Source organism: Gossypium hirsutum, chromosome A10 (assembly GCF_007990345.1).
Source record: "Gossypium hirsutum isolate 1008001.06 chromosome A10, Gossypium_hirsutum_v2.1, whole genome shotgun sequence".
Lineage (NCBI taxonomy): Eukaryota > Viridiplantae > Streptophyta > Magnoliopsida > Malvales > Malvaceae > Gossypium > Gossypium hirsutum.
This window is the reverse complement of record NC_053433.1, coordinates 114921327-114947473: the sequence shown is the minus strand read 5'-3', so window position 1 is coordinate 114947473 and position 26147 is coordinate 114921327. Positions and strand designations below refer to the sequence as shown.

At 29.0% G+C, this 26147-nt stretch overlaps 2 protein-coding genes across 5 annotated transcripts; both read right to left on the bottom strand.

Annotated features, from left to right (window-relative positions):
• Window positions 1–351: 351 nt before the first annotated feature.
• LOC121207802 (protein HESO1) lies at window positions 352–4172 on the bottom strand. 4 transcript variants are annotated; one of them, XM_041078185.1, is made up of 10 exons: window positions 3927–4125; window positions 3602–3708; window positions 3009–3172; window positions 2538–2702; window positions 2208–2386; window positions 2037–2132; window positions 1806–1875; window positions 1474–1604; window positions 1223–1333; window positions 352–1124 (listed from the first exon to the last, which is right to left on the bottom strand). In XM_041078185.1, the coding sequence occupies exons 3-10, from the start codon at window positions 3145–3147 to the stop codon at window positions 531–533; spliced, it is 1485 nt and encodes a 494-aa protein (XP_040934119.1). In that variant the 5' UTR covers window positions 3148–3172; window positions 3602–3708; window positions 3927–4125; the 3' UTR covers window positions 352–530. The 4 variants fall into 4 exon arrangements, with proteins under 4 accessions (XP_040934119.1, XP_040934121.1, XP_040934120.1 ...); XM_041078187.1 differs by having other exon boundaries at window positions 3009–3156; XM_041078186.1 differs by having other exon boundaries at window positions 3009–3156; window positions 3602–4172.
• Window positions 4173–12186: 8014 nt separating this feature from the next.
• Window positions 12187–14129, bottom strand: LOC121207800 (protein phosphatase 2C 37). The gene is made up of 4 exons (XM_041078182.1): window positions 13504–14129; window positions 13094–13417; window positions 12753–12858; window positions 12187–12657 (listed from the first exon to the last, which is right to left on the bottom strand). Exons 1-4 carry the CDS (start codon window positions 13963–13965, stop codon window positions 12320–12322), a joined length of 1230 nt encoding a protein of 409 aa, XP_040934116.1. The 5' UTR covers window positions 13966–14129; the 3' UTR covers window positions 12187–12319.
• Window positions 14130–26147: the final 12018 nt, after the last annotated feature.

Genomic DNA, 26147 nt, shown 5'->3' with positions numbered 1-26147 from the left:
GCTTTTGTTATTAGCTCTTTTGTTATGATTAGTTTACCTTGCTTACCTTACTTATAAGGGAGCTCGACGTGAAATCAAACCGCCAAAAGTTGCTTTAATATCATTTTTCATGAAACCATTATACTTTCTCGAGGAAAGGGTAACAGTCTTTTGACACTTTTGAAAAGATAATAATGACCCCATGATAAATGGTATCAGAGCGATCCTTGATTGTTCGATTTCACAACGAGCATTCCAAAAAATAGAGTAGGCAAGATAAATAAACCGTGCCAAAAGCATTACGAGATTGAGCGGGAAAGAATTTCAAGCCAAGTACTCCAAAAAAAAGTCAAGTGTTGGGCAAAGCTCAAATACTTTTAACCAAAAACATTTCACTATTCATTCTTCAATGCAAAAATATTCTTACACTTGCTCAAAAATCAAAATATGCTTTTGTAACACAAGGTGTATAAATATAACACTGTTTTGTAAGTTTTGAAAAACATTAACTATATAGTAAGTTGAAAATATGATCTTTTATAAAGCTCTCTCTATCTATCATATTTTGGCCTCCACATTTGCCCTTGATTATGCTGCACCCGATGAGGCCTTCTAGTCCCAAACTTTACATTATAACCTTCTGTCCTTGCTATCTGAATCTGTGGTTGCACTTGCACTTGAACCTGATCTTGTGGGACCGAAGGGTTCGGCTTCTGAAATTGATGGTTTGGCAGGCTTGGTCCATTCATCACCCTCATTCTCGCAAATTGAGACTGCGATTTCGGTGTTGAGGGCACCATTCTTGGACCTTGATGCTGCATTTGCGAGGTTGAAGGCCTTGAGTTCTTGTACTGCGGCTGCCACAGATGATACTGCGTTTGCAAAGGTGATTGCACAACCCGATGTACCTGCGGAGGAGTATTTGGGTAGGACCTGTAGTTGCTGTTTGAGTACACGGTTGGGTGTTTTTTGATGAGGAATCGTGATGTTTGTGGTCCAACTAATGTGGGGAGGAGAGTATTTCGGGTGACATTGGCTGAGATTAGAGTACGACGAGTCATCTCAAATGCTTCAGCTATCTTTACCAGTTGTTTCTGACCGACTGCCCTAGCAGAATTTTCGGGCTGTTCCAAAGGATCTTCAATCTAAAATAAAAAATAAAAAAAAAACTCATTTTAGTTTTCGGTGCCAAAGCCGTGAAGTGTTGTAAGAATATCACACACAGAGAAGGAGAGGGTCTTACAAATATTGCATAAGTCCGGGGCAACCATCTCGTATTGTTTGCTATATACTCCCATTGTCCCGTAAACGTGCAGATTCCCAACTCTGAGGCCCTCGAGTTTATCTCTGAAAACTGCAAAAAATATTTAAAAACTTGGCATAAACAAAGCCTATATGGTGCTTCCGAGGAGAACTGATCTACGAAACATGCTGCTGTACAAGTCAAATACGGCTTTAACAAGCAAAATAGATGATCGTAATAGGAATCAATACCTTTGCAATGAAGGAAATAAACAGCTCGGACAAAGAACTTCGATTTACGATTCTACTTGTGCTTGATTTAAACCTGGCAATGTTAGACGAACATACTTGTGCAATACGTCTCTCTGCGTCGACTTTGGCACCTGCAATCAAGAACATGCTTTCATTTTTAAATCATGATTTGTTTTTCATTAAGAGCTGAGCTCAAAATTTCAAATCATAGTGTATTTTTGACCAACTTCCCTACCAGGATCTAATAATGGAGAATTGAAACCTTAACATGAATCCCTATTCTGAAACAGGGCACAAACGAGAAAATCAAATAGCATTTGAGATTAAAATACCCGTAAGATCATCGACAACATTCGTTGGGTATATATCTTTTAAAGGAGGTAAAATTGGAGGTACACATGTCTGCAAGAAAAAGAAAATAAATGAAATGAAAAACAAACATGTGTATACTACAGGTATGTATCCGACAAGGGTATGTACAATTTTTTTTTCTAAATTCGGAGCGACTTAGTCTTACAACTTTTCCTAAAATGATTGATAACAGATTTAATCATAAAAGTCACCTGAAAATGGAAAATCACTAGCAAACTGAGGGAGTACGAGTTGAAAGTCCCAGTTTTTGGGTTATTAATACCATTAGCCTTGGCCCATTCCTTCACCTGCATAGCATGAAGGACAAATGAGAGATACATTTCTCTCCATAACGGGAAGTGTTCGGTTTTAACGACAGTTACCAGTAAAACCATGTCACGAAATCGACCATCAATCTCATTGAGCCAAAACAAGAACTTGGACTTTATTTCGCCCTGGATATTATCAATTGAAATATCACAAGAGATGTTTTGCCATTTGCTTACGATTTTCAAAATGGGAACTCTTGCACTGGGAATAAAATTTAACCTCGACCATCCACCTGTAGATTAATGTTACTTAAAACGAAAAATCAACAATGAATGAGTAACAATTTGACGCCACCTCCAACCCCACGAAAAAAGTTCTTCTTTACTCCCCTCGTATATGTTTCAACAAGAACATGAAAGCATGAAAATTATACTCGAAATCACCTTGTTTTCTTAAAGCTCGTAGTAATTCTCCAAGTAAAGTCTGTTTCCGTTTCTTTCCAGCTGATGAAACACATTGACCGAAAGATACCTCGATAGAAATATCCAAGTCTCCCCACCGTGAAAAGAGATTAGACACAAAGGATCCAAATGGCTCCACAGTTGCACCTGTTTATGCCATTTACACGCACATTAGTTATCCGTAAGTACTCAATGCCGTAAATCAGCTAGAAATTCAGAATGATATACAAAAAAAACCACTTGTTTTGGGCCAAACATTTTATGTTTGTATACATAAAAATTATCCTGGTTTGCAAATTGTTTGCAACATTCATCACGGAATGCAAAATATAGCATTTCTGCGGCCAATATCAATCAATAAACTTACGTAGATTTACTCGTAAGACAAGTTACTAAGAATCACTATTAGCATTTCCCATGGAAATATCAAAATAAAGAAACATAAAATTTTACCTCTTAAATTTTCGATAGATTGAACGACTTCACGCAGTTCATTGATGATCTTAAACCGAGTAACCCAGTCCTCATGCAACGGCTTGACCACTTCGAGTATTTCCTTGAGAGTTGACTCCACTTGATTTTTTGAATTCATCTTTTTTTACTATATAACAATATCACTTAACAACAAAAATTTGCTCCCTTTAAACTCAAAGTTCATAATTGAAACATTAAAAAAACACACACACACACACAAAAAAAAAATTAAGAGAAATGATCACATAGAGATCATATGCATCAATATTCATAAGTTATATTAACAAAAAAAAACAAAACAAAAAAAAAGCAAACCTTTATTGACTTAATTATCAAATCGTACAAGAAAAAATGCAGGCATTGACCAATTCAGAAGTAATAATGGCACTAAATCCAATAAATGTAAATTTACAGAACATTAGATGAGAAACTTTGGGTTAAATTAAACCCAACAAATCAAAATAAAATCTTTTTTAATACTAGAGCTAAAGTCTACACTCAGGCATTTAAACAAACACTTAGAAGACATAAAAAATCACAGAGAAAATAAAGAACAAAAACAAAGAATTTACCTTGAAAAAATCAATAAAAAATCAACTCCCAACTCCCATTAATCCTCATCTTATGGGGTTCTTTTTCTTTTTTTGGATTGAATTTCTTCTCTCAGAGTTTGAAGATCCTGCACCATAAAAAGAAAGAAACACACATATATACCTATAAAAGACAAAACCTAGAAATATTTCCCATTGCTCTTTCATAGGAAATAACAGAACAAATTACTATTATTTGACTATGGACATTAACTGTTTAGTACAGAAAAAAGGTGGTTTTTTTTTCTTTGATTTTATTTCCTTAAGGAAGGGGTAATCTTTTCTTTTTTCAATTTTTTTTCTTTACCTTTATGGAATTAAAGAATGATTCGGAATTTAAAAGGAAAGAGAGAAAAAGAAAATAGAAAAAAGGAGGAAACTAAGACAGATAAATAGACAGCCAAGAGTCAATATTAGTGCTTTGCTGAATGGTAAAGCTTGTGGGGAAAAAGAACGGATAATGAATTGATGACGATGATGAGGTTTATTTCTTTTCTTTTCTGGATTTGGGTTTTTTTTTTATCTCGGAAAATTAAAAAGAAAAGAAGACTTGGGTTTTACCTTTTGTTCTTCATTGGATTCGGCTTCTTATTTTCTTTTTCCATTTTCCATTGGGCTATATATTTTCTTTTTCTCGAGAAAAATTGGGCCTTGAGAAGAAAAGAAGGTGAAGAAATAAGCTCGGAAAATAACGCTCATAGACACTACTAGTGACCAAATCAAAATAGATAGAAAATATTAGTGATGAAATTGAAATTTTTTATGACCAATTTGATAGAATTTATTAGGGATTAAATTTATTAAATTATTTAGAATTAGTATTAATTTGATAAATTTGTAAGTATTGAGAACTAAATATATTATACTAATTAAAACAATTAGTATGGTTTCCTACCCATGCTTCGCGTTAACTATTTTTGGACTAATAGTTGAAAAGGACAAATCTCAAAACTATACATAAATTTTGGTCTAATGTACAATTTTGTATATAAATTTTAAATTTGTGTAATTTTATCTGTGAAATTTTGATTTGATTCAGTTCTCGTAAATTATTAACACAATTATTGCATACACATATAATTATATTTATCTAATATAAAAATAAATTGACGTATTTATTTCTTCAAATGTGTATAATTGAATCAAAATTAAAATTTCATGTATACATTTGAACCGCGACTAAAGTTTCATGTGTATAATTACATCAAATCAAAGTTCATATATAATTTTGAGATTTATCCTTAATTTAAATTTAAAACTTGTAATTTTAAGAGTGCAGTCCTATTTTTTGATTTATAAACTTAAATGGGCTTATAAACTTAAATGGGCCAAAGTAAAATATTATGAACGATACAAGTAAAATAAAATATTTTACATTTTTTTTTCAAATTATTCTATTTTGAATATCATGTGATGGCTTAATGGTTAAGGGTGTTCATTGCCTTAGATGTGGTCTGGGTTTTAGTCGTACTAATTGCTTTTGTTATTCGGGTTTTATATTATTATTGTAATCCACCAAAAAAATTTTACTCTATTGTGATTATTTTTTAAAATTTATTATTGCTATTGTGTTATTTGTTATTTTGATCTTCTTGTAAACTTCTCTAAATTAAAAGCAAAGAAAAAGAGTATTTTCATTATATTAAATTTCGGTTAACTGATTGAATTAACCGAAATTAATTCGATTCAGTTGATGAGTTTCAAAAAAAATTTGATTTTATCAACAATTAACAGGTTTAAAATTTTATTTAATTTAGTTAATTGTAATCCGACTCGAGACATTAATTGAATCTATCATTTGAACACCCCTAATCTCACTACAATGTCACTAAGCATTTATGGGTAACTACTCTAATGTATGGGTCAGGCCCAAAAGCCAGCTTGAAATTTGGGTAAAAATATTAGGCTCAATAAATGAGTTTGGTAAAAAAGTTAAGCCCGTTTAAAATATAAATCAGGCTTGAGTTTGAACATTCAAGACCTGAGTCCGACTCATTTTTAAGTTTATAATGTTTTTTTATATATTATGTAATTTAGAACACATTAAAAAAATAAATATATACTAAATATATAATACTACTCTAATGTAAACATTAAAATAATGTTAAGAAGACTATATAAAAAATTTCAATAAATAAAAAATATATCAAATTATTAAATATTAATTTAATATAATATAAATATTTAAAAAAATAAAAAACAATACCGGTGGGCCTAAAATGAGCTTGAGTTAATTTTTTTACAAATATGAACAAGCTTAGACAAAATTTTAAGCCCATATTTTGAGTCGGGATTCGACAAGCACAAAATATATCAATATCAAACTCGGCCCGATCCATAGATACCTCTAAATGTTATGATGGAGGCGTAAGTGCTCTTGTATAGCGTTCTACTACACTCTTAGCATAACAGCTCTTGTTTCGACTTTCTTGAGCGTTATAAGCTTAGTTTGAAGCGTAAAGTGGTATGCCAATGAAACATAAACATGAATGCTATGTTATGATGATGAAAATAGAGTGAAAAAATAATTAAAATAAAATAGAGCTATGTAATTTTATGAATCAAATTCCATGTAACGTTATTGGGCTTGATGGATGAAATTGCAAATATCATAATTTAATAGGGCTTATGTATCATAAAAGTAGAAATTTTATTTTAAGATACGAATAGGTCCATTATGGTTTTTGAAATCAGACTGGTGATCAATTAGTCAAGTCACTCGTTTGATGGTTTCAATTAAATAAATTACAGGTAAACTATATATAGTCACCCAATTGTAATTTTTTTAGTCACCCAACAATGAAGAGTTACAAAATAATCACTCAATTGTTCGATTTTTTTCTTTTTGGTCACCATTCACCAACCGTTAATTGGCTAATAGAAAGATGATGTGTCAGCTTTTAAATTTAGCATAATAACAACTTTAACCCTCAAACATTTATACATTGTGTCAGTTTAGTCTTAATTATAAAAAAATTAACCTTCAATGTTTCGACATTATTTAATTTGGTTCTTTTTTGTAGTTTTGCTTCTTCTTCTTTTTTGTAACTGTATAACCTAAAAAGCTAAAAAAAAATTATCAGCTTAATTTGATAAAAAAATGTCAAAATTAAAAACACGTAAAACTCAATATCATAATTTCCACTTTTCTCTTGATACTTTGATTCTCTACTGTTGGATTGAACACTATAGGCTGAGATGACTTAATTTTCGCCGGTTAACTCTTTATCAATTTCATAATATTTGTGCTTGAATCATTTGACATTAGTTCAACTAAGCTTTTTTTTTTGTTAATGTTGCCCTTGTTGTTACCATATTTGGTGAACATAGAGAGCATCATTACTCATTCAATTAATCCACTAAATTTTAAATTTAAGACTAAATTGACACGATATGTAAACGTTGAGGGTTAAAATTGCTATTATCTCAATTTTAAAGGTGACAATTCATTTTTTATTAGCCATTTAACGGTAGGTGACCAAAAAGAAAAAATCAAATAGTTCGGTGACCATTTTCTAACTTTTCATAATTAGGTGACCCAAAAAAAATATTAATAGTTAATTGACTACCAATGTAGTGTTTTTTTTTTTCTTTCAAAAAACTCATTATAAATTCTAATCATATCTACTCTTTTTGACATAATGCCTAGAACTACCTATAGCCCCTCCTCAACCCATAAATAAGGAGAATAATGTATTTCAGCACACTCGAACCCACATCCTCTTGTATTAGAAACAATACCCATGCCAATTGATATAATGTCTAGAACTACCCATAGCTCCTCCCCAACTCATAAATAGGAGAATAATGCGTTTCAGTACACTCGAACTCACGTACTCCTATATTGACAACAATACCTATACCAATCGAGTTAAGACTCAATCAAAATTATGAATGGAGTTTTCTCCCCTACGTCAAACTGATATACCAACTTGTCAATTCAATCTGATTTCCACCATTAACAGGTTGATAATATTTTTATTTAGAAAAATAATGATTCATCTAAAATTTATCGAAGTCATAACTTTAAAAAAGTATGTACCATAAATTAACAACAAAAGATCATAGTAAATATTGTATTGAAGGAATTTGATACTGTGGGAATTCGGATTAAATTCTTTAGCATATTCTCATTTCATATTATGCAGCATCATATAGTGCATTATTTATGTTACCTAAAATTCCAGGGTCATTTTCAGCATATATGTTAGAATTTTCAACAAAAAAAAAAATTTTGTCTCAAAAAAAATTAACATTCCTTCAATCTGACTCGAATTAATCAAATTCGAACTTGAATTTACTTTAACCCAATTTGACTCTAATCAGAAATAACCTAAACTCATAATGATCTTATTCTGAAAATCTAACCTTCAAACTGAATATCCTAAACTAAAATGGCATGAATTGGAAACAATCAAAATCATAAATGATGCGGAAATTTTAACACTCGAACTGATCCAATCCATATTGACTATGTTTAAAACTGGTCCGATATAACCAATTGACATGTCTATCACACGAGCATCACCTAAATTTAAATATATATCAGACAATCACACATATACACTAAATTATAACACACCTTTGATCCAGCTGATAATATTTTTTTTGTAAAATATCTTTTTTTATAAAAATTTATATTAAAAAACGAGGTTTTAGTTGAAATAGTAAAGTTGAAATTTTTAAATTTCTGACGTACTAGGTTAAAATATCATATTTGATATTTTTACAGATTTGAATGACTGAATCAATATTTGAATAACCCATAAATCGTGACATCGAGTCAATAAAATAATATAATATAGATTCTTAAAAAAAACATAAATAAATAAAAATATTCTAGATGAGGGAAAATGCAACAACCAACCAATTTTAGCAAGTCAATGAAAAGCATAATTAAATATTTGATTTGCTTGGTTTTATTAATCCAATTCAATATTGAACAAACCTTATTTTGGACCGTATTATTATTTATTATTATAAAAAAAGAAGAAGATAATATCACTTTTTCTATAAATTGAGTCGACATTTAGTCAATTATATGAGATTTTCTCTGTCTCTTGTTTGCCTTTGAATGATTTTTGTGATTTGAAACAAAAGTTATTCACTCCCTTTATATATATATATATATATTATTAAATCTTTTAAACAAAATGAACGGATAAAATTTAATCACTAAAATTCTTTAAAGTAATATTTATCTATATCGAGAAATTATTTTATGGACTTTTTCCACCATATTTTTTATGGTCTATTTTTAATTATTTAATGATATTTTAATAAATTTTTTATGTATGTGACACATAATTTTGATGATTTTTTTATTCTAAACCTGTACACAAATCTCAATTTGTGAAATTGAACCCAAGTTATTCAGAGTTTGGAGTTCGAGGTTCAGAGTAAAAAAATTATCAAAATTATGTGTCAATGGTATGAAAAATTTTGTTGAAATGTCATTCAATAATTTGAAATGGATTATGGATGATGTGGTGAGAAGGGTCCATAAAATAAAGTAAAATTAAACTATAACATATCGAGAAATTATTATATGGACCATTCCCGTCACATCATCCATGATCTATTTCCAATTATTTAATAACGTTTCAACAATTTTTTTTCCATATCATTAACACATAATTTTAACAATTTTTTATCCTAAACCTTGAGCCCAGAACCCAAAACCTTGACCCTTATACGCTAAACTCAAACTCAAACCTTGAACCCGAACAGTGAACATTGAACCCAAATTGTTCAGGGTTCGAGATTCAATGTTTAGAGTAAAAAAATTATCAAAATTACATGTTAATGACAAGAGAAAAATTACTAAAATATCATTAAATAATTAAAAAAATGACCATAGATGATGTGGTGGGAATGATCTATAAAATAATTTCTCATAACATATTCATAACGCAGGTGAAAATATAATTTTTTATATAAAATAAAATATAACTTTAGTTAAAATGATGAAAATTAATATTTTGAAGTTTGTAATTTTTTAAATATCATGTGTGATTATTTTTTAAAATTTACTTTAGATATAAACTGAATTTTATAAATATAAATTAAAAGATATTTTTTTATCATTTTTCAATCTAATTAATAATTAATATATTCGTAGTACCAATTTAGTAAAATATTTAAATACAATTAGATTAAAATATGCAATAGAATATGAATTTGTTTTCGTTTTAGATGAAGTTACAGATTTTATTTGATTACTTAATTATCCTTATTTCGTATAAGCAAGAAATAAGTGTAATATATATATAAACACGAAATTAAAAATAATTTTGTTATACATCTTATTCAAAATATTAAATTAAAAATTAAGGAAAAAAATAAGTGGCCGACCAATGATACGTCTTGGCAATCGTACAAGCCATGTGAGTGGGTCATCTAAATTATATTGTATCATAATTAAATTAAGATATTTTATATTTATTGTATATAGTTTCTAAATTTTTTTATATAATGTTATATTTTTATCACAATTTTATGTTAGGATTGATTAACTAAAGAGTAGTAAGAATTTGATACGTTTTAAACAATGCTTTAAATTCTAGTTTTATAGATAAAGAAAAGATAATTTCGGGAGAGATTTATCGTGTTTGAAATTTGACTTTTAATTTAGTCGAGATTCAATATAATTAAAGTTCAAGGTTTAAATCTTAATATCGTACATTTAAGTAGTGTCTTTTAATGATTTTATATAAAATAGACTATGGCACGATAACGTCTGAGATGAGATCTTATTATAGTGAGATCTTTTTTTTTAAATTAATGGTTGCGGTTAAAAGACAGAAACAGGGAGACAATAGTCGTTTGATCAAGCCATGTTAGATATTAGGAAATTGTGTTGATGACTTGGAATCTTTTAAATTGGTTACTAAATATGTTGCTCTTATCTAGAAATCAATTTCTCTCATTCTTTAGCATTGAAACCGGTTGAATTGATTAAAACGTAAACTCACGTTACTCAGTGTGAATCCTACATGGCATGATCAACGATGGGTTGATTTTTTTTCTCTCTTTTTATTTCAACCGTTTATTCAAAAGGATCTCACGAAATCTTACTATAATGAGATCTTTAAATAGATGCTATGACACCCAACAATACGAGTAAAAAAATTATGAACAAACATATTTCAAAAATTAATATAAACACCAAACGAGACTTTACTTGAAATGATAAAATTAAGATATGAAAAATTATGGTGTTTTTTTTATATAAATATAAAACAACAAAAATACTAATATAGTAATGTTTGTTATTTTATAAAATGAACGATTTTTTTTGTAATTTTTTAACTAAGTCTAGATTCGGTTGATAAGTGAGACCAAACTCAATTAAAGTATTAATTATTAAAAGACATAAATAAACTAGCTACAATATTTAGATATTTTTTTCGATTGAATTAGTGTTGGATTAATTCGTAATTATTTCTTATACTTTATTTAACATTTTGTGTAGTGCATTGTTGCGTAGAGAATAATAAAGGGTCGAGTTCAAGGAACTAAGGATAACATTTAAAAGTTTTAATCAATGATTTAATAAAGTTAATTAAAGCTTCATTTGGTCAAACATGGTGGACTCCATAGTCCTGCTTCTTTTGTTGAATGAACATTTAACGCTAATCAAAGATTAATTAATTATATCTCCTACTAACTTTTCTTTAGGGTTAATTATATTCAACTTTTTAAAAATACTTACTTGAATTTTAAATTTATCCCGAATTTCATGATTGAATCTTTAAAATATTAATATTATATTAATTTAGTATTTTCGTTAATTTAATCATCATTAAATATTAGTTCAAATTTTCACTCATAGAATATATTCTAATGGTAGTTTTAATGTCGATTTCTTTTTAACGCGTTAATTTTTTTTTATAGTGTTGTTATTAGTGTTCAATAAGGAGGAAATGATGGTGGTGATAAGGCGGTTGATTCACTTGTGATAGGCGAAACATTAGAATATCTGAAGAGGAGAAGTAGAAGGGGAGAGAAGAGAGATCAAAGTTGCTGAAATAGAGAAGATAGCCCTTTTATCATTGTGCCTTGAGGTATATAAAGGGAGAAGATCCTCATGCTTAGTAGTGCCATATCATTGACAGTACGAGTGGTGACTTATTCGTGTAGTTGATTAGATGGAAAATTTGTTATGTATCGATTGTTGTCCCTTGAGGATAAATGCATACCAACTAATAGCAGTGATCTAATGGAGATGTGAAACATGCGAGTCGCTAATCGATGGATGACCACTTGGGGTGGTGCAAGATGAAAGGCCGTCTAGGAATGTTTTTTAAGCTGTTTCCCCCCATCGCCACGTGTCCAAATCAGGTAGGAGTAAGAGGAAAATGTAATTGATAAAATATTAATATTTTTTAATCTCTTTAAAACGTTTTAAAATTTCTTTAAATTAATAAATTTTTTAAATATAATTTATATCCATTTTATTAATTTTAATATATTCCATATTTTAATTTTCGGTGTTAATCTAAAAAATAACCAAAAAGGACAATTGCAATTAACCGACTATATACTCATTTATAATTTGCCAAAAATAATAAAAGCACATCTTACATTTTAATATTCCCTTAAAATGGCAAAAAAATACAATATTTTCTTTCATTAATACTTTTTCTTCTTCTCTTAGTTAAATATTAGTAATCTCTAAAATTCTAATTTTATTTATAACTATTGATTTTCCTTCAAATCAACAACGACAACACTAACGTTATCGGTACTATGTCTAGCCAAAGCCAATTTGGTTAATAAAATTGAAGCATCCCAACAAGCCTTATCCGAACTCTCGACTCCAGCACCGCGAACCACCGCGTCACTGTCCGGTGACATAGGTGGTGATGCTGGCTTTTGAGCGCGTAAACACATACGCGCCACCCCACAAGCTGTCTCATTTGTCACCACGTCCCATAATCCATCGCTTCCTAATATTAAACATTCATCTTTGCTGCTTCTCTCTGTAATTGTTACCTCTGGTTCTGGTATAACGAAGGGCTTTAAATAATTATCACCTGATAATTAAAAAACATAAAAATTAGATATAAAATTCTAAAAATTAGGAAAAAAAATTAAAAAATAAAGTTTTTATTTTCTTTAAAAAAAATACCTATTGCTCTAGACATGGCTAAAACACCAAGAACTCGAGCTCCATCCCAGTAAATTACTCGGCCACCAGCTTCTTCGATTCGGAGCAGTTCATCGGGTCGATCCGGCTATAACAAAAAAATATAAATTAATATGAGAAAAAACCTGGATTTTTATATTTAATTTTTAACTTATATTTAAATTAATAAGAATAATTTTAATAGCTGATCAACCAAACTAATATTTGTCAATGTAATTCGGTTCAGTTTCATTGTTATTTTTAATATTCTATTCAGTTTTAATCAATATAAATAAATTTTAATTTTTTTAAAAAAGTGAAATTATATGAAAAAGGTAAAATACCTTGTGATCGTCGGAGAGGGGAAGAGCGACGCCGTTTTGGCACAAGACAGCGCGGGAATCACCGCAGTTAGCTACGATGATCTTATCCTGAGTGACAACGGCAACCACAGCGGTAGATCCGACGGCATCGCACTGTGGAGTTTGGAGTTCGCATCGGCAATTCGGATTCTCTACGGAGTCTACCGTAGATTGTTGAATTTCCTTATCCATTCTCTCAAAGCTTCTCTCCATGGTTCGCTTCCACTCCACCGCCTTCTCTCCTCCGCAGGCTTCGATTTCTTCTTTTACTATCTCATGAAACCGATCTCTACACTTCATCGCAACCTAAAAAAGGTACCAGAGGTTGGTTATAAGTAAACTAAATTTGAAAAGTTCAAAATATTTTCCAGTCAAGGATATTCGTTAAGTACATGAGAGCAGCCATGGCCGTCGAACACCGCGAAAAAGTGAATATCCGACGAAATTTGAGCTTCACTGGTTAGTTTACACAACGACGGATGAATTGAAACGGCATCTTCCATATCTCGTCGTCGTCCACAAACGGAAGTGAAACCAAACTTCGGCAATTCCTTTTCTAATTCTACTATTCCATTAGAATTTAAACCTTCATTAATTTCCTGATCTCCGTTAACCTTGTTAGTACCGGAGCTCTCAACAGCGTTATCACAGTCACGAGGAGAAGCCGGGCGAACGAGATCGAGATCAAGCTTCTGACGTTTCCGGCCGTTTTCCGACGGCGGTTGAACGGCAGCGTCAGCCACAAACTTAAACGTACGAACTTCCATTCTCCGGCGACGAGATGATTTCGATGTTTGTTCGACCGCAGCTGCCGTTTCACTTTCAGGAACAACTCCACAGCAAACTCCAGCCATTTGGTTACTATAAAACGAATAAAAAATATCAAAACTATTTTACGCTAAAGAACAAGCTTCGTTTCAAAATCAAGAGATTTTTTTTTCCTTTTTTTTTCTTTTGCAGATTTGAATTGAAATTAAAGGACCCATGAAAATGTCAGAGGAGGGTGCTTTTGTAGTGTGGGAGCACTAGTTTTGGTTAAATTTTAAATAAAGTCCCTGTCCTATATACCTTTAGCGAATCTATCCTCTCAATTATTATAATTTATTCATTTTTAATTCTATATTTTTCAAAATGTGTATTTAATTTTCATTATTAATTAAAAATATGAACATATTTAAGTAAATTTAAAAAAAAACACATTTCGAATAAAACAAATTAGAAATTATCGAACTATAATAGAGAGATTAAGTCCGTGAAAAATACATAATACAGGGACCGATTATAGAATTTTACGTTATAATTTTTTGGCATCAAAGAACGGGCAGATTGCCCGTCACCATTCGGGCAACATGGACCCGACACGTACAGTTGGTGTGACGTCGATATACTTGAAATTGGAAGAAGGTAAATCAGGCACTGTCAATTTAATCAGAGTCGTTAAAAAGATGACACGTGGGGTGAACTCTTTTTTAATAGGGAAGGTGTGGGGGCATCGTGGACCAATGATTTAGAGCCACGAGTAGGTGAAACGACCTTCCTTTACTGACACGCATGTGGTCCATAAGGGAAGAGGTGGGGACGACCCCGCTATGTCGCTCTTTGTTTTCCTGTTTATTATTATTATTTTTTAAAAATAATTATTTTATTTTTTAGAAAATTCTTTAAAAATAAACTTTTGCGGAAATATCACCACGTGTCGAGATCATGGTATACGAGATTCTTAGCTCGGTTTAACTCTCCACACGCTCTTCTAGAGAGTGATGTTAATCATACGATCTAGATTTTTATCCTTTTTTATTTTACAATTAATCCCCATTCAAATTTATTTCAAATAGACGACGTTGTATATTTACATTTATAATTATTATATTTTAATATTTAAATTAAAATATACAAATAATTAATATTAATTTTTTAAGAATATTTAAAATTTATATTTCACATATTACAATAGTACAAAAAATTATTTTTTTATTTTTTACTAAAATATATTAATATTAACTAATTTAAATATAATTTAAATGCATATTTTTTTATTTTATTACATTACGTCTAAATGAATATTTTATTTTTAAAAATTATTTTACATCGATAATACTAAACATTTAAATCTTAAGCTTTATAATACATTTTACAAACATATTTCAAAAGTAATACTAAACTTTAACTTTGGGGTATAAGGTGCTTCTAAGTTAATACAAGTACTCAATTGAATATACGAGTTAAATTATTTCACTCAATTAATATAAGTGAATTTTTTTTAAAAGCGAAGAAAACAATAACATAAATCATAAAATAAATAAAAAACTGTAGGTAACTACAGACAAGTGGTTAGTGCAATGGTAAGATACTTTACATTTTCAAAAAGAGAATATAAATTTAAACATTAAAGAAAATATTGTTGGAAAAAACAGTCATGAACCCTAAACATAGTAAAACAGACATGCATAATATAAAAAAATGTAAGTAATTAAATTAAATATAAAATATTTTATTAAAAAATGAATATTTTGAATTAATTGTAGTTAGCAATGGAAGGGAGCGTGAGTTCACGCTCCAGGGATTGCGACTAGAGGAAGAACAAATCTAAAACAGGACGGTATTTATTAAATTTCAGCTACGTAACAGATGGAAGAACGGTGGGGCCCACATGTCAAGGTTCCACTTTGATTGACGACGCCCTTGCATAATATCGGAGGGCATTGTTAGTCCCAAAATTTGACACGTGTCTCATGCTGACCTGGATCCGAAGGTGCGCACGCGCCAACCCCGCCCCCCCCCCTTCTCGTTGCTAGCGCTATTACACGTTTCTGGCATTGCCTTGAAAAGGAATTTTATAATTTGCCGTCCTCGTTTGCAAATTGAACACGTAGCTAATTTCCCACTACTTCACCCTATACTTTTTCTAAATTTCATAACTGCCCCCTTTACTTTATTAATTTTCTACAACAATTTTTTATTTCAATTAAAATAAGATACATTTTTTTTTACATCTATTAAAGATCCCATTATAGTGGAATGCCATAAGATTTTTCTTAAACCAATATTGAAAAAAGAAGACATCGATTTAACGCGAATAAGAATTACATTGAGAAACAAAAATTTACGTTTTAATCAATTCAATAGATTTCAACATTAAAGAATGAGAGAAACTGATTTAACGGGTCTCAAGTCACCAGCATAATTTTCTAAGTTTTGATGTGGTCTGGTCAAATGGATGTAATCTTCTCATTTCTGTCTTTTAACTATAGTTGTTGCTTTAAAAAAAAATCTCACGAGAGCCCATTATAATAAAACTTCACATTAGACATTATTCTTTTTTTTTTGTACAATAAAAATTATTTGATACATTGCTAGTGATACACGTTTTAGGGTGTAGTAAGAAATAAAAATAAAATATTAAAAATAATAAGGCACGTAGTTATGAACTAGGAGTGTTCAAACTACGGTTAAAATTGAATTAATAGACCGAATCGATCTAATTTTGTTAATCAATTGGAGGTGAGTTAAAGATTTTTTGAAATTTTGGTTAACGGTTAATTCGGTTCGAAATCAAATAATTAATCGAACTTAATAAATAATATTATATATTATGTGTATTAAGCTATTATTAATGCAGTTAATTAGGTTAAATGAATATCATCAATTTTTTTGATATGTTTTATACTTGTTTTAACAAAAAAATATATATATATAAATTTCGGTTAATCAACTAAATTAACCGAAATATTTCAATTAGATTAACAGTTAAAGAATTAAAAAATTCAATTAATACTAATTCAGTTCGATTAACTATTTGAACACATCTAATATGAATTATTTGTGAAATTAAAATTTTTACAATATTTATATTAGGGTGAATCTAAAGGGACAGACAATACCTCGATTTCTCTTGGTTCATATAATGAAATTATATATTTTTTCTCTTGAAATTTAATAATTTACGTATATTTGGGGTAAATAATAAATTATATATAAGTAACTTAAATGTTAAAAGGGAAGAGAACAATACAAGTAAACATTTTAATGAAAAATAAATAGAAACGTAAACATTTATGAGCATCGTGAGTTCGCTGTCATTTACTTTATGATGTCAAATTTATGATGTCATCTTATTCATTAATTCTTATAAATATACTTCGAATCTTTAATTTGAAGTTTAAATAAATATATTTAGTGAAATAATCTATTTATCGAAAAGACAGAAAAATTTTAAATTATCAACGCAATAATATAATTATAATTAGATTTGTTTAAATGTCATGTTATTTGTATAGTTTTAAAGGCTCGTGTGAAATTTGAGAAGATTTTGTCAAAATATTAGGAAGGGAAAATGGGTTTGGACTAAAATAGGCTTGTTTGAAATTTGAGTCGGGATTAAACTCAAGCATTTGAAACTTAGGCTTGATCCAACTTATTTTCTAAGTTTGTAATATATTATGTAATTTATGATATATAAAAATTAAATCCATGAAATATAATAATGTAATGTAAACATAAAATTATATTTTGTCTTGCCCAACAATAGTACCAACCTCTGGGCTGGCTATCGCTTACTTTTTTTCTCCCTCTCACCAATCATTTTTTTCTTCTTCTCATCCACTCCACAGGTCTTCTCTCCTTTTCAGTTTGCAGATCTATGTTGTGAGTATTATTGTTGTCTTCACAAGTTATGATAGACAGATGACGGTGCCCTTCATTCGTTAAAACTCCACTGGTCACTAGCAGTTTTTCTAGGAAAGCAGGTGGCTCTTCGTCAGCTTCTTAATCTGTTTCTGTTTTGAGAGTATTTCAGAATAATAAATGATTTCACAAGTCGATTTGGACCCGTGTTGTCTTACGTTTTGCATGTTTTTTGTTTGTTTTTTGATTGTTTAATAAGTCTTCAGTTTTAGAAGTTTTTGTATGCTCTCGTAGCACTTTTTTTAGTCTTACTTACGCATGTAATCTTTGACCTTAGAGATGATTTTGTTGTCATGCTTTCTAGTTTGGCGAATGCTCAGTTATTTTGTCGATCTTTTCTCTCTGCTTTGGACTATCCAGAACTGATTTTTTTATCGTATTAAATGCTTGGAATTAGTCCAAATATGCAGTGTTTGAGTTATGACAAAGCTAAACCATTTATTATGTTGATAAAATCTGCCCTTCACCATACACAAATAAGCTTAAACAACATTTTAGATTTAAATATAGAGTTTGAAAAAATTCAAACTATAAGTATATTTAATTATAAATAAAATTAATTATTAAATCAAGCTAATAAAATCTAAAACTTCATGAAATTTGATTTTTTTTATAAATAATGGAAATGAGAAATTAATCATTTGTATTTTTTTAATTTAATTGGTGTTTTCGGCGAAAAAGAAGATACATTAATTGTGAACGCAACCAATGTGGCAATGTTCTTTCGGCAAACTACAAATAAAATAAATAATTGCAGAAAAGGGCCTGATCACGTGAAAAAAAATTAAAACCATAGTACACGTGTAGGGCTAAGGTTAAATCAAGTATTTAGTGATAATTTAATATGTTTCTGCGAAAGACGTGGAAATAGACCTCTAGAGTCATAGGCCACCTTATATATATATTAGGGATCCACAAGAAGGCTAAAGACCAGTGAAATACTGCCACGTAGAATATTGGGGGCTGGCAAAAGCATGTGATGTGATAGGCGTATTATTTAATATTTGAGGGTAGCGGACCTAACCTTTTTGAAAAATAAAAATAAAATAAAAGTATTGAGCTGACCATTGTAATTATTTATTTATTTAATTTAATGTTTGGTTAAGTCAGTTTCCACGAGTTGACTCGAGTTAGTTAAGTTTTAATTTCTTTTTGTAATATTTTTTTAGTGAATTTTAATAGGATAATAAAGTTTTAACAGTAACGCGACTATTACGATTCGAACTCAGGTCATATTAGGGCGATGAACACTCAAACCATCAAGGTAACACACGAGAATTATGCAAGAAGATTTTGACAACCATGAGTGTTGTGTTTTGCTTGAATTAAAATTTTACTATTTGAAAAACTTAACTCTAATTGATGCGTTGAATAAAACTCAACATACATGAGTATCGAGGTCTTTATTAATTCAATTCCACCGTTTGAAAAACTAAACCATAATAAATATGCATTGAATGGAACTCAATACCCATTGATGTTAAGTCCCAGTATCAAATTTTTACCGTGGCTATAAATATTCATCCACATTTTTTTCACAATATTGAAATCTACACCCATAAGTGCCGAGTTCTTAGGCCTAAAACCTCCACAAATTCTTACATTTTACCTTTTACTCCTATAGGCGTTGAGTTTCCATAGATGTTACGACTTTGGTGAGAGAAGAGAATCATATTACTTAACAAACCACAAACATTAAAAATTTTCAACTTACCATTAAAATTCGTATTTATTTGTTATTATTACAAAACTTTTAATATTAATAAATTTATATTATAAAAAAAATAAGTATAGGTTTATCTATTATCTCTTATTAGCTAGAATGAGCAATGAAATGTTTGGATATGATGAAATGTAAATTTTTCAATACGACCACTAATGCATGCAACCATAGTGGAAATTTGGAGCTCAATGATCTTTACAGGCCTTCAAATTGAATGAGTGGTTGTAATCGATTGGCCTCAAATTGTTACTGAAGATGTAATGATGAGGTAATAAGGAATAATCCAATCGATAAGAATAATATCAACGAGGTCAAGGGAAGTTCATTTGGCTGCAAACATTTATTGAGGAGTCGTCAATAGCCAACGTGACCGATGAAGATTTTGAATAATATGTTAAAGTGTGCACATACTTATACATAACCGAGGGAATGTTGTTGTCGAATGATCTATCTATCTTTGCCATTGCATGTATTTTCCCTTAGTAGGGTGACCAATTAAGACATCGTCAAATTAAACAATTGTTGTACCCTCCTCCTTTAAGTAGGGTGAGGATGCAGATACCATGTATAGTGGCGATGCCTTTCTATCCATTTTCTTTTCTACTAATGAAAATGTAAGAATATATTCATATTTAATATTTATAATGTATTCTAAGTTATAAATATATTTATAAGGTTAATATGTAATTTTCTCCTTAAACTTGTCTAAAAATACCTAGTTGGTATCTGAATTTGTATTTCGCCACCCAGGTTAGTACCTCCACACTAACACCGTTAGTTTGTGCTGACATGACACTGATGGCTAATCCTATAGTGACATGTGGCAAGCATAAATTTAAAAATTAAAAATAATTTTAAAATATAAAGTAATTTTAAAAAGTATATATATTTTTAACAACTTAAGGTAACAACTGGGTAATTTTTGGACAAGTTCGGCGAGTAAACTACATGTTAACCTTTAAAAATTAATACCGTTAACAAATTGAGGCAATGTGTGTGACGGAATACAAATTTGGGTACCAACTAGGTACAAAAAAAGTTTAGGTACCGACCAGATACTTTTACACAAGATCAAGGGTTAAGCTACATATTAACTCATATTTATAATATGCCTTATAAATATTTAACGTATTTTTAGATTTCAAACCAATTTGGATTATATCTCTTACTTTCGAGAGCTTACACAATTCTTGAAAAAGGGAGTTCATATTCCTGTTTATTATTAGAACGGTGCACCATGATTTATACAATCAAAATGGATGCGAAATTGATTATCTTAATTAATTTTAATCTGATCTATGCCAAAGTAGAAGAAGAAGATCAAAATATCAAGCATGAATATGTCTTACATGCATATCATCGAATTTATACATACTAGTTATTAATGTCACACACATTATATATGATTTTATGTGTTTATTTTTTAATTCAGTAAACACTACGTTTAATTTAAACAATATAAAGTAACATCATTAAAAATGTTTAATTTAATTAAAATATATAAACTATTTTAAAATTATAACTATTTAAAAAATTCAATCTATAATTTATTTTTGAATGAAAATAAGAATCACATTTGGATTTTTATGATTTTTAGCAATTAATTGAACAAAAATATTAATGCATCAATTTTATAGTAATAAGTTTTAATTTTATATTATTGAAATAACACTAGATGTGATCATGTGTCAGGTCGGGCTTTTACATAATTTTAGATCCACTTTTTAGGTCCAACTAAAAAAATAAGTCTAAAAATTTTCCCAAACCCGACTCAACCCATCCGTATTAATTTTGTTTATATTTTTATTTTTATATAAAAACAAATTTAAAAAAAACATTAAAAACATTAAAATAAATGTTTCCTGATAAATTAAAAAAGTACATAATATTTATGCTTAAATAATACTAAAATAAGTACAACTTAACAAACAAATACTTCTAAGACAGTAGCAAAATTAATAATAAAATAATAGTTATATAATATTTAAACAATAACAAAAAAAGTAGTAATATATAATAGCGAAATGACAGTAAAATAGTGGCAAAACAACACCAAAACAGTAGCAGGTTTCTTTTTTTGCAATTTTGGTGGGCAGGGCCGAGTCCAGGAAAAGAAAACTTACTCGAGGCCTGACCTATTTAAAAAATAGACATAATTTTTTTTACTTAAACTCATTTTTTGAGTCTATATTTTTACTAAAATAGATTAATACCCTTAAAAATGTTTGAAAAAGAACAATAGCCTTTAAAATTTGACCAAAATAAATAGTAGCCCTAGAAAAACATTATTTTGAAAATAATCTAAAAAGTGACTTATTTTAAAAAATAATCCACAAAGTCCAAACATTGGAATAAAAATCCCCAAAAGTGCATTGACAAATTTGCATCATTATTTTCAAAGTAATTACAAGTTTTTGGGACCAAAGAGGGGATAGACATGGAGATTTTTTTGGAGAAACCAACACTTTATTAGATGCCATGATTAGGGCAAAAGAATTGTGGGGACTATTGCTGAATTACAAAAAGCATGGCACCAAATGTGGGGTCTAAATGATTACCTTCCTCTTATCATTTATTTCTTTGATTTGAGAGGTTAAGTCAATCAAGTCCTTGATGTAAGTCACCAAAAATTTTTGTGGAAACAAACATTATTTAAATCTAATTAAATTGATTAATTGGACCAATTATATTAAAAATAAGTTAATATATTAATTCAAAGATAAGAGTTAAATTGGTTTATAAATGAATTGTTCAGAATAAGTAAAAAATTAAAAAAAAATGAAATAAAAAATCAACAGTTAAATTAGTTGAATAAGTTTTTATAAATGTTTCGTATCTATTACTATATTTAATTATTTTATTGAATTAGTATCACTTTTAATTGAGTCACTAATTCAATAATGAATTTACCAAAAACTCTTTATTTTTTATAACCTAATGGATATAATCTATTATCATATTTAAGTGCTCTATTGAGTTAATGTTATCCACTACCGAGTTATTAACTCAACAATGAATTTATTATAGGGCCCTCATTTTTAATAAGCAATCGATATTACTTTGAGGATAATTTTATCGTTTCATATAAAATCTAGAAAACGGAATTCAAGCTCAAAATTTTACAATTTTTATCTTTTAGTTTTATCGTTTCAACCAAAACCATTTATTATGATATTATTTTTAAATTTGTTATATAAAATTTTCACAATCATAAGTGCAATAAAAATCTAGTATATTTTACTTAATTAGTTATTGGAACATTATTTGAGTTGGAAATTAATGGTCTGGTCAGTTCTATCACTAATCCAATTATTAAAACGTTGATTTTAAATGATATAAGTTTAATTTTCAGACATCGTTGTCTTCTTTTTATTAAAAAAATGTTAAATATGTATATGTGTTTTATACATATATTTTTAATTAAATTTTTTTCATGTACTTCAAATATTTTTAATTATTAAAATATAAACAATACAAATATTTATTTTTAATAAAATAATAGAAATAATATGGGTTGTGGGACAAGTTTTTGAGAACTCCATGTGATGGAGAGCAATTGAGCATCATAAGTATTTATTTGACTAATGTCTTGTAGGACAGAAGTCCAATAATTGTTTATCATAAAAAAACATTAACCCCACTTAGGTTTAAGGTTGTCTCTTGGGCTTGGGCCAACTAACTTGATGATTGGGCTTAAATGGGCTTTAATTTGGGCTTCTTCAACCTTGAGACCCTTTCTCTTTATTTTTTTTCCCACTTCTTGGAATATGTTTATTAATTTAAATTTGATTATAAAAATATATAAATATTAATATTTGAAATATTTTTTAATTTAAATTTAATTACAAAATATATAAATATTTATGCAAAGCAAAAGTATCTATAAAAATTACGGACTGGATTAATCGATTGGATTGGTTTACCGAGAATTAGTTGAGGTATTGATTCAAAAAATAGCTTTAAACCAGTTAGACCAAAAATCAATTATTAATCGAACCAGTCATATCAACGAACTAGTGACTGGCCAATTCAACTATCGGTTTGGTTTAAAAAACATTATTAGTAACCTTTTCTCTCTTCTTCCATTCATGATAGTACCAAAAAAAAAAAACTCAATTTCGAGTTTGTTTATTTCTATACAAGGTCAAGTCATGACTTTGGCCCTGCTACTATGCTTAAAGTTAGAATTTAGTCCTTATACTTTGATTTGATATAATTTGATCCATTTATTTTTATAATAATTTTATTTAGTTCAAATAATTCTGGTTAAAATGTTAAGAAAGATCCTTTTGTCAAAAATACCCTTTGTGAGAAAAAAATGTGTTAATATGATGAGTTGGAAGCATTTTTTTCCCCAAATCACATCAATATTTTAACTCAAATAATCAACGATGTTGATTATTTGGACAACATTATTATAAAAGTAAACTATTGGGACTAAATTTCAAGTTTGAGCATAAATATAAAAAGATCAAAATTATAATTTATCCTTTCAAAAATTAGTTAAATTTTCTCTGAATTAATATTCGATGCACTAATAGTGTATAATTTTATGTGTATTGTATGTGTACAAAATGAAAACATACCATTGAAATGGAAAACTAAGTGAATTTGATTTTTAATTTTTTTATTATTATGTGGAATTTGATTTTTAATTTTTTATTATTATGTGCCATCATCTCATTTTACTAAATAGTGAAGTTAGGTGCATCTATCTATACTACTATTTAAGTTTATAAAAGAGTTGGTGTCACGAGTAAACCGAACTTTAGTTTAATTGAAAAATTATAAAAATATCCTTCTATATACACGGTAGGTTTTATTATTATGACAATATTTTTGTCTTTTTTTATATAAAATTAATAGAAATTTAATTATAATGAGATTTAAACTAATGGCACAATAAAATTTAAATATTTAATTTTATCATTTCAACCAAAACCTCAATAAAATTATATATTATTTTTAACGTATATATTTGATAATAAAAGTTTTCACCCTTAATGCACACTTTAGTCTCTAAAGTATTTCGTTTTTCCCACCTTGATCCTAAAATAGTTTTTTCTGACCCACTTTAATTCCTAACATTATTTGAAGTTCCTAGTTTTGTCCCTAACGATATCAGACATTCCCGGTTCAATTCTTTGGACATTAAAAAACCGTCTGAGATACTATCCGATCAGAAATTACCACATGCCATATGTTGACGTTACAATCATGTCATCATCCCGAAAAATAAGTAGTTTCCATGAAAGAGAGTTGTTTTTGATGATAAAAAATGATTAGAATATGCAACCAATCATAAATTACATTTGTCACCGTGACATTATTCGAATGACATATGACAATATATGATTAACTGAATTTCTCAACTGTTAATTCTTAACTTTTAAAAAATTAAATTGATTTAAAAAAGGTTAATGGAAAATTTCTTAATAATATCAGGACTAACGCGACTTGAACTCAAAAGATTAACAAGTAATGTTCCAAAACAAAAGCCGGTTTCTCAAGTTGAGTTCTGAAAGACCCATTTCTCATAGTATATACTTCATTCCCCTTTTGAGTAAAATGAGTAAAATCCTCCATTAATGAATCTTTTTGAAACCAACCCACAAACTGACCCATCATTCTCCTTTCCATGTGCATCTCTGCCATTGTCATTGTCACATAAAAATAACCCCTTCATTCCCTAACCCAATGCTTCCCCCTTTTTTCAAACATCTTTGGCACATTTCATGGAAACCTAAACCCTAAATCCCCAAAACAAACCCTCACTTAAATTCCTTTTTTCCTCTTTTTCTGCCTTTTAAAACCCCCTTTTTTTGTGGAAAAAAAAGAGAACCCTAACACTTCCAAAAACATGAAAAGAAACCATCAAAACAGTGAAGAATTTGTTGGGTTATGACATAAATTCCCTGCGTGCATTGCTATGCAACTGTCTTTTACTTGTAGCTTTTTCCTTTTTCTTTTAAGTGTTTAATTCCACCTAACATCCCCGAATTATTGGTTAGATTTTAAATTAGTACCTAAACTTTAAAAACGTTCCAATTGAATTCTTAAAGTATCAATATTATATCAATTAAGTCCTTTCGTCAGTCTAGCCATTATTTTGAATATTAAGTACTAATTTAAATATTTAAAACACGTTAATCAAACTGCATAGAGCTATTGATAATTTGGATACGACGTATTAAAAAAAATAGATAGTTCAATAAAAAATTTATGAGCACTATTTTTTTTAAACATGTTAAATTTAAACTCTTCATGCAATATACATAGGGATGAATTCAAAAAAAAAACTTTAAGGGGCTAAAATTGAATTATAAATTTTTTAGAGATCAAAATATAAATTTATCATGTATTACTGGTTTCATCGTTTTTGAAGGGACGTAATAGATTTTTTTTCCATTTTTTGAGGCTAAAATACAATTTTACTATATACTAACTTAGAATTTAATCATTTATTAAGGCTACATTACAAATTTTCCATTTTCTCGGCCAAGGTTCCTGCCCGACTCCTTTAGATTCACCTTTGTATCTACATACATGTTTACAATTTGATCCAAATATTTTTAAAGATTTGAGGTAGCATTTAAGGCCCAAGCTGATGAAGGATATTTTAAGGACTTA

Coding starts and splice junctions, on each gene's coding strand:
- LOC121207802 (XM_041078186.1), bottom strand. CDS start 3,147: ATGAATTCAAAAAATCAAGTGGAGTCAACTCTCAAGGAAATACTCGAA. Junction 2,133..2,207: donor TTCGTGACATGGTTTTACTG/GTAACTGTCGTT, acceptor CATGCTATGCAG/GTGAAGGAATGGGCCAAGGC. Junction 1,125..1,222: donor CCCGGACTTATGCAATATTT/GTAAGACCCTCT, acceptor TTTTTATTTTAG/ATTGAAGATCCTTTGGAACA.
- LOC121207800 (XM_041078182.1), bottom strand. CDS start 13,965: ATGGCTGGAGTTTGCTGTGGAGTTGTTCCTGAAAGTGAAACGGCAGCT. Junction 12,859..13,093: donor CCCTCTCCGACGATCACAAG/GTATTTTACCTT, acceptor TTTTTGTTATAG/CCGGATCGACCCGATGAACT. Junction 12,658..12,752: donor AGCCATGTCTAGAGCAATAG/GTATTTTTTTTA, acceptor TTTAATTATCAG/GTGATAATTATTTAAAGCCC.